Genomic DNA, 7,772 nt, shown 5'->3' on the forward strand with positions numbered 1-7,772 from the left:
AGCGCAGAGCCCCGGGGTCCACGGGCACCACGGTCTCCACCACGTCCTCCTGCCTCCGGGGCAACCCCGCAGGGGGCTCCACAGGGCCAGCTGGGCCTGGAGACCCCAGGGGACCCATCTTCAGGGAGGCCCCTGGTAACCCGGGGGCTTCTCAGAGCCGTCCACGCCAGGTTCTGCGCCCGCCAGCTCCCCAGCTGGCCCCGCAGCCTCCGGTAGAGTGGGTTCGCTGGGCCCAGGTCCCAGCACGGCCAGGCAGTCCCCTGCCCCCAGGTCCTCAGGCTCCAGGACGTCATAGTGGGGGACAAGGTCCAACTGGGAGCCCTGCAGCCAGTGGTCCCGCTGCAGCACCCGTTCAGCCACTGGGAATGACACAGAGAGCGGGAAACCATCAGAGTGTGTGGGGCCAAGAAGTCCCTGCTACCCTGCATGCCCACCCTATACACACTGCCTACCTCACACACTCTGCCCATGCCGCTACCCCGCCCACCCTGCTACCCTGCCCACACTGCAACATCGCCCACACTGCTACCCTGCCCACCCCTCATACCCTGGCCACACTGCTACCCCACCCACACCACTACCCTGCCCGCCCCTCATACCCTGGCCACACTGCTACCCCGCCCACCCTGCTACCCTGCCCACGCTGCAACATCGCCCACACTGCTACCCTGCCCACCCCTCATACCCTGGCCACACTGCTACCCCACCCACACCACTACCCTGCCCGCCCCTCATACCCTGGCCACACTGCTACCCCGCCCACCCTGCTACCCTGCCCACGCTGCAACATCGCCCACACTGCTACCCTGCCCACCCCTCATACCCTGGCCACACTGCTACCCCACCCACACCACTATCTGGCCCACACTGCTACCCTGCCCACCCCACACATCCTGCCCACCCCACACACGCCACACACCCTGCCACTGCTGGAATCTGATGATGGTGTCCAGTTGGCGTACGTCCTCAAGCGGGCCCCCAGCACTGCGCCGCTCATTCGCCAGGTACAGTTCCAGCAGCAGCTGCTCCACAGGGTCATCAGCCTCTAGCGCGCGTACTGCATGGGCCTGGGGCACCCGGGGCCAGGGACACCGCAGCCCCATCCAGCTGCAGCATCTAGGCCTGCTCCACTAGCAAGCCAACGTCTGTGGGGAGGGAGGGTTTAGATCGGCGCAAGGCACACAAGTGGCCAACACACCAACCAGCACCCCAGCTCCCCACTCCAGCTCTCACCTGCCGCAGAAAGGGGCCTGGACAGCTGGACCAGCTCCCGGTCGGGCCGGGGACTGGCCAGGATGCGACAGGGCAGAGCTTGGAGCCCTGCGGCAGCCAGCAGGGCCTGGATGTGTTGCTCAGCGGGCAGGGGCACGGAGCCAGGAGGCAAGCCTTGGAGCAGCAGACGTGCAGGGGCGCGTGGTGGGGCCGGCCACACAGTCAGCCGGGCCCTGGGAGCTGGTGTTCTGCCTGGGCCAGGACCCTTGCGGCATCTGCAGGTGGGGGTCAAGGTCAGGGCCATCAGTGTGCGCGGCCCCCGGGCTGTCCCCTCAGCCAGCCCCCTCACCTGTGGGCTCTCTAAAGGTGAGGATGCCCCCGCAGCCGAGCCTCTGCCAGCTCAGCACCGGCCCCCCGCCCAAGCGGCGGTGGTTCTCAAAGTAGAGTAAAAGCAGCTCGTCGGACACAGCCGGGCACAGTGCTCACAGCTCCACAGCTGCCCCGCCTCCACTTCTGCCATCACAGCCCTGGGGAGGCAGAGGTACTGAGCACAAGGGGTCTGAGGGCACCACCCCCTCCCTATGCCCCATCGCAGGCAGTCCTACACCCCACACTTAGACTCTCCAGCCTGTACTTCAGCCAGAGCCCCCACAGCACGCAGCTCACACCCCGGGCACTGGCCCCCCCCGCCACCTCGAGCCCACAGCCTCGAGCCCACAGCCTGCTACCCGGGCTTGGTCCCTCTGCCGTCCCAAGCCCACAGCCCGCACATGGGGACCCAGCCCCTCTGCATGTCCTGCAGGCAGCACTAGGGGACCTGGCACCTCTGCCGCCCCAAGTCCCCAGCCCACACCCTGGGGCCCGGTCCCTCTGCCGTCCCAAGCCCACAGCCCACACCCTGGGGCCCGGTCCCTCTGCCGTCCCAAGCCCACAGCCGGCACATGGGGACCCAGCCCCTCTGTGTGTCCTGTAGGCAGCACTAGGGGCCCTGGGTCCCATGATTACCTCCCTTTGCAGGCTACAGGCTGGTCCGGAAGTCGGAAAATAAAAGTGAAACTGAACCCAAGGCTGGCCGAGGGAGGGGGGCTGGCCGAGGGAGGGGGCAGCCCTGCAGCCAGCAGGACTGTGGCCCGGGGACATCCATGGGCTCCCCCCACTGCTCTGGAAGCTCCTGACCTGCAGGGTGGGCAGCAGCTCCAAGGTCACTTTGCTTGCAAGGATCTGAAAGGCCCCATTGTCCTCTGGGGGGGGGGGGCTGTCTTCCAGGCCCTTCCCAGTGCTCGCCCTGGGGCCACTGTGCAGGCAGGAGCCAGCACACACCCAGGGCCCAGGCCTCCAAGGGCCCGAGAACCAGCAGACCCCTCCAGTCTGAGCACCCACCTAGCCAACCCGTCTCACTGCTGTACCGACTTAACCCCAGGAGGTCACAGGCACTGTGCCCCACACGCCTCCCGGCTGGGGCAGGGTGAAACACAGGGGCCCTGGACCACTGAGCCTCCTGCCAGCCGGCGCCCTTTGACCCTCACTGCCATGCTCACCCATCCCAGGTCAAGCTCCTGGCGCCACCGATGGTAGCAGCCCTGAGAGGACATGGTGGCACCATGGGTTAGGCCACTGAGCAATGCACGCTGCAGGACTGCGACGGCGCTGGCATCTGAGAGGCAGCTGAAGGCCTTGCCCCTTGCCCCTTGCCACCACGTGGGACCCTGCTCTGTGGGGCAGAGAGAGCTGAGCTGGGTTTACTGAAGTGCTTGGCAAGCGCACCCTGGGCAGCAGGCAGTGGACACAGCGGCGGCAGCGCCAAGCACCGACTGTCATCTGAGGCCGAGTGCCCAGGCCGGCGGCTTTCCTTGCTGCTCGGGGTCTTTACGGGGCCTCCTTCTTGCCGGGGTCCCCTGTGCCCCCCACAAGCTCCAGATGGAGCGCCTGGCTTTGCCCTGGTCAGGAAAGCACAGCTGCAGAGGCAGACAGCTCCTCGCCTCAGCCGCAGGGTGAACTTCCCGGCGCTCTGGGGCCTGGCAGCTGAGCTGGGGAGGAGGGACCAGGAGCACCAGCGTGGCACTTGCAGGGTTAACGAGCCTCAGGCCTGCCCTGCCTGGGGCGCCAATCCGGTGGGTCCGAGATCCCGACAGGGGTCAGACTCAGACGGAAGGGAAAGCTAACACCTCGGGGGAAGGCCAGGAAGGGCCAGGCAGTCTCCCGCAGCACCCTCGCCAGGCCAGGCTGGGGTTCGCGGCCCGGGCCCCGCCCGGCGCGCAGGCCCCGCCCCGTCACAAGGCCCGGCTGCGTCTCCCCCGCCGCAGCGCAGGCCCAGCAGAGCCGGCCGCGGGGCTGAGCGGCTGCGGGCCTCCGGCCGTCCCTGTGCGCAGCGGCCTGCGGCGCCCCGCGAGCGGTGAGTCCTCGGGCCGAGCCGGGGCGGGTGCGGGGGGCGCGGCGCTCGGCGCTCGGCGCTCGGCTGCCGGCCCGACCCCACAGGGCCGCCTGCGCTCCGGCCGGGGGACGGCCGTGGGGGCGGGGGGCCGCCGTGGCCTGCGCTGCGCCTGGACGCACGGCCCGAGCGCCCCCTGCGCGCCCCCGAGCGACCCGAGCGCCCCCGGCCGCCGCGCCCCCGAGCGCCCCCTGCGCGCCCCCAGCAGGCCCCCCGCGCGCCCCCGGCTGCCGCCCCCACCCGCCTCGCTCCCAGGCCTGTTCGTTCCGCACGCCCTCTGAACGGCTCCCTCCCGCACACCCCCGCACCCCGCTCTTCCGGGTACCCCGCTGGCAGACACCCCGCCCCAGAAGGCCGGACAAGGACGGCGGGCTTCGCTCCGGGAGGGGGCCGGGGCCGCGGTTGGTCACAGATGGTGCAGGGATTTCGTGGGATGGAAATATCCCCCTAGTCGGCTGCTTACGGGCCCCTTAAAGCTGCTTACGGGGCGGCTGCGAGCGGGAGGGGAGGGCCTTGGGACACCCCCACACGGCCCCTGACCGCGCCCCCCGCCCCTCCCCCGGCTGAGCGGACCCTGGGGGCGCCACAGCGGGGCGACGCCTGTGCAGCCCTGGGTGCATCCCTATGTGCCCCCGGCCCTGGAGCAGCCCCTGCAGAGGCTGCCCAACCCCTGCTGCTTCTCCTGGCACTCTGGGGTCCCCCTGCCTCCCCGTAACCCTTCCTGGCCTCTCCTCTAGGGCCAACCGCAGGACCCGAGGCCATGTCCCACGAGAAGAGTTTCCTGGTGTCGGGGGACAGCTACCCTCCGCCCAACCCCGGATACCCTGGGGGGCCCCAGGCCCCCATGCCTCCTTATGCTCAGCCTGCCTACCCCGGGGCCCCATACCCACAAGCCCCTTTCCAGCCCTCCCCCTATGGCCAGCCTGGGTATCCCCATGGCCCAGGCCCCAGCCCCTACCCTCCCGGGGGCTATCCCCAGGGGCCCTACCCTCCCGGGGGCTACCCCCAGGGGCCCTACCCTCCAGGCGGCTACCCGCAGGGGCCCTATCCGCAGAGCCCCTTTCCCCCTAACCCTTACGGACAGCCACAGGCCTTCCAGGGACAGGATCTTGACTGTGAGTAGGGGGCGGGGAGGGGGGCAGGGCAGGTGGCTGAGATTGGTACCAACCCTCTGCTCCCTTGGCCCCCAGCACCCCAGCATGGGAACTACCAGGAGGAGGGACCCCCATCCTACTATGACAACCAGGACTTCCCAGCGGCCAACTGGGATGACAAGAGCATCCGGCAGGCGTTCATCCGCAAGGTGCGGGGGACCAGGAAGGGTGCCGCCCACCCTGCCTGGTGGGCTCTGGGGCTCAGGCTCCCAGGTGGGCTCTGGGATGCTGGCTCCCAGGTGGGCTCTGGGGCTGTGGGCTCCCAGGTGAGCTCTGGGGCGGTGCTGGCTCCCAGGTGAGCTTTGGGGTGCAGGCTCCCAGGTGGGCTCTGGGGCGGTGGGCTCCCAGGTGGGCTCTGGGGCTCAGGCTCCCCAGTGGGCTCTGGGGTGCGGGCTCCCAGGTGGGCTCTGGGGTGCTGGCTCCCAGCTGGGCTCTGGGCTGTGGGCTCCCAGGTGAGCTTTGGGATGCAGGCTCCCCAGTGGGCGGGCTCTGAGGTGCTGGCTCCCCAGGTGTTCCTGGTGCTGACCCTGCAGCTGTCGGTGACACTGTCCACGGTGGCTGTGTTCACCTTTGTGAGCGACGTGAAGGGTTTCGTCCGTGAGAACGTCTGGACCTACTACGTGTCCTATGCAGTCTTCTTCATCTCCCTCATCGTCCTCAGCTGTTGTGGGGACTTCCGGAGGAAGCACCCCTGGAACCTCGTGGCCCTGGTAACACCCCCGACGTGAGCTCCGGGGCCCTGCTGTGGGTGGGGCTGAGCGTGACCCCTCCCTCCGCCCACATTCCGTCCTGACCGTGAGCCTGTCCCATGTGCTGTCCTGGCCCCCACACCCCAGCTGAGCGTACCCCTCTCTGCCCACAGTCCATCCTGACCGTGAGCCTGTCCTACATGGTGGGCATGATCGCCAGCTTCTACAACACGGAGGCCGTCATCATGGCCGTGGGCATCACCACGGCCGTGTGCTTCACCGTGGTCATCTTCTCCTTGCAGGTGACGGGCGCCCCAGGCAGGGGTGGCTGGGGTCCCAGGGTCCCTGGCCCTGCTCAGCCGGCCCGGGGCGGGGGTGCCCTGCTCCGCCATCCCGGGGCGGGGGTGCCCTGCTCAGCCATCCCGTGACGGGGGTGCCCTGCTCAGCCATCCCGTGACGGGGGTGCCCTGCTCAGCCGGCCCGGGGCGGGGGTGCCCTGCTCAGCCGGCCCGGGGCGGGGGTGCCCTGCTCAGCCGGCCCGGGGCGGGGGTGCCCTGCTCAGCCGGCCCGGGGCGGGGGTGCCCTGCTCAGCCGGCCCGGGGCGGGGGTGCCCTGCTCCGCCATCCCGGGGCGGGGGTGCCCTGCTCCGCCATCCCGGGGCGGGGGTGCCCTGCTCAGCCGGCCCGTGACGGGGGTGCCCTGCTCCGCCATCCCGGGGCGGGGGTGCCCTGCTCAGCCGGCCCGGGGCGGGGGTGCCCTGCTCAGCCGGCCCGGGGCGGGGGTGCCCTGCTCAGCCATCCCGTGACGGGGGTGCCCTGCTCAGCCGGCCCGGGGCGGGGGTGCCCTGCTCAGCCGGCCCGGGGCGGGGGTGCCCTGCTCAGCCGGCCCGGGGCGGGGGTGCCCTGCTCAGCCGGCCCGGGGCGGGGGTGCCCTGCTCAGCCGGCCCGGGGCGGGGGTGCCCTGCTCAGCCGGCCCGGGGCGGGGGTGCCCTGCTCAGCCGGCCCTCTCCCCCAGACCCGCTATGACTTCACCTCGTGCATGGGGGTGCTGCTGGTGAGCATGGTGGTGCTCTTCATCTTCGCCATTCTCTGCATCTTCATCCGCAACCGCATCCTGGAGATTGTGTACGCCTCGCTGGGCGCCCTGCTCTTCACCTGCGTGAGTGGGGTCGGGGCGGGGCCGGAGGTGTGCGCGTGGGGCCCCGGGGTGGGGGCAGCAGGCCCTCAGCCGGACCCTGCTGTGGCCCAGTTCCTGGCAGTGGACACCCAGCTGTTGCTGGGAAACAAGCAGCTGTCGCTGAGCCCGGAGGAGTACGTCTTCGCCGCCCTGAACCTGTACACGGACATCATCAACATCTTCCTCTACATCCTCACCATCATTGGCCGTGCCAAGGAGTAGCCCGAGGGGCCGGCTCCCCCGGGCCCCGTACTGCACTGCAGACACCCCCTCTGGACGGGCTGTGGTCACAGCCTGCCCCTTCCTTCCCCTCCCTGTCCGAGCCACTTCCTGTCTACTTGTTGCATGAATCCTGTTGGGCAGCCCGCTCCAGGGCCTAGGCGTGAGGGCTGGAGCCAAGAGCTGAGGGTGCACGTCTCCCCTCCCTGCCCCAGCCCCCTGGCCTGGCCTAGCGCACCCCTGCCCCGCCTTAGGGCGCTGCGGGGCGGGGGCGACCCTGACACTCCTGGGCCCTGAGGGCAGGAGACGGCATGTTTCAGGGGAGGACAGAGCCGTCCCACCAACCTGCTGTCACTCAAACCCCAATAAATGGACCTTGCGCTGTCTGCCTTCCCACTCCGTGAAGGACACTGTCCGCCCCGGGTGCTGCTTCAGCTCCTGTCCCCTTGCTGTCACGCGGCCGCCCCCTCAGGTGTGTGCCAGGATCCCTGGGCAGGGGTCGGATCCACAGCAGCCTGAGGTTGCCAGCTGCACATGGTGTCCAGCCCGCACTGGAGATGGCAGGGCTGTGTGTGCCACCGCCCCTTCTGGACACGAGCCAGCATGACAGCTGGTCTGTGAGCCGCTTGCCTCTTGTCCGGGGCTGAGGACAGCAGCAGAGTCTCTGGCCCCAGCCCAGGCCTCCCGGGGTCTCCTGGCTGCTGTCCAGTCCACCCTGGGGGGCGGCTGGGCCAGAGCGCTCCGCCTCTGCATCATCCCTGCAAGAACGCTACAGACAAGAGCGCCCGTCGGAAGCCTGAACCAGGACCAGAGGCTCAGCCGGGCAGGCTGCTCTGTGCTGCCACCCCCTGCCATGGACGCTGGCCAGCCAGCTCCGCACCCTCCCCTGGGGGC

General features: G+C 69.9%; 2 protein-coding genes across 2 annotated transcripts in view; one reads left to right on the plus strand and one right to left on the minus strand.

Moving 5' to 3' along the window:
- The window catches only part of PARP10 (poly(ADP-ribose) polymerase family member 10), a 12,609-nt gene extending 9,805 nt beyond the window's left edge, over positions 1-2,804 (minus strand). Inside the window, 8 exon segments of the mRNA XM_058659479.1 lie at positions 1-120; positions 123-359; positions 920-1,079; positions 1,081-1,145; positions 1,234-1,443; positions 1,446-1,487; positions 1,562-1,739; positions 2,751-2,804. The exon segment at positions 1-120 is cut by the window's left edge and continues 89 nt beyond it. Of these exon segments, the coding sequence (XP_058515462.1) occupies positions 1-120; positions 123-359; positions 920-1,079; positions 1,081-1,145; positions 1,234-1,443; positions 1,446-1,487; positions 1,562-1,739; positions 2,751-2,804 (1,066 nt within the window).
- Positions 2,805-4,355: 1,551 nt separating this feature from the next.
- On the plus strand, positions 4,356-6,913 carry GRINA (glutamate ionotropic receptor NMDA type subunit associated protein 1). Its single transcript, XM_058659424.1, has 6 exons — positions 4,356-4,755; positions 4,831-4,943; positions 5,304-5,504; positions 5,657-5,785; positions 6,498-6,641; positions 6,732-6,913. Exons 1-6 carry the CDS (start codon positions 4,401-4,403, stop codon positions 6,879-6,881), a joined length of 1,092 nt encoding a protein of 363 aa, XP_058515407.1. The 5' UTR covers positions 4,356-4,400; the 3' UTR covers positions 6,882-6,913.
- Positions 6,914-7,772: the final 859 nt, after the last annotated feature.

Source organism: Ochotona princeps, unplaced genomic scaffold (assembly GCF_030435755.1).
Source record: "Ochotona princeps isolate mOchPri1 unplaced genomic scaffold, mOchPri1.hap1 HAP1_SCAFFOLD_121, whole genome shotgun sequence".
Lineage (NCBI taxonomy): Eukaryota > Metazoa > Chordata > Mammalia > Lagomorpha > Ochotonidae > Ochotona > Ochotona princeps.

What these genes read in the sequence shown, in the direction of transcription:
- GRINA (XM_058659424.1), top strand. Translation starts at nt 4,401, where the DNA reads ATGTCCCACGAGAAGAGTTTCCTGGTGTCGGGGGACAGCTACCCTCCG. An exon ending in CCAGGGACAGGATCTTGACT is followed by an intron (nt 4,756 to 4,830) that starts GTGAGTAGGGGG and finishes CTTGGCCCCCAG; the next exon opens with CACCCCAGCATGGGAACTAC. An exon ending in TGGTCATCTTCTCCTTGCAG is followed by an intron (nt 5,786 to 6,497) that starts GTGACGGGCGCC and finishes CCTCTCCCCCAG; the next exon opens with ACCCGCTATGACTTCACCTC.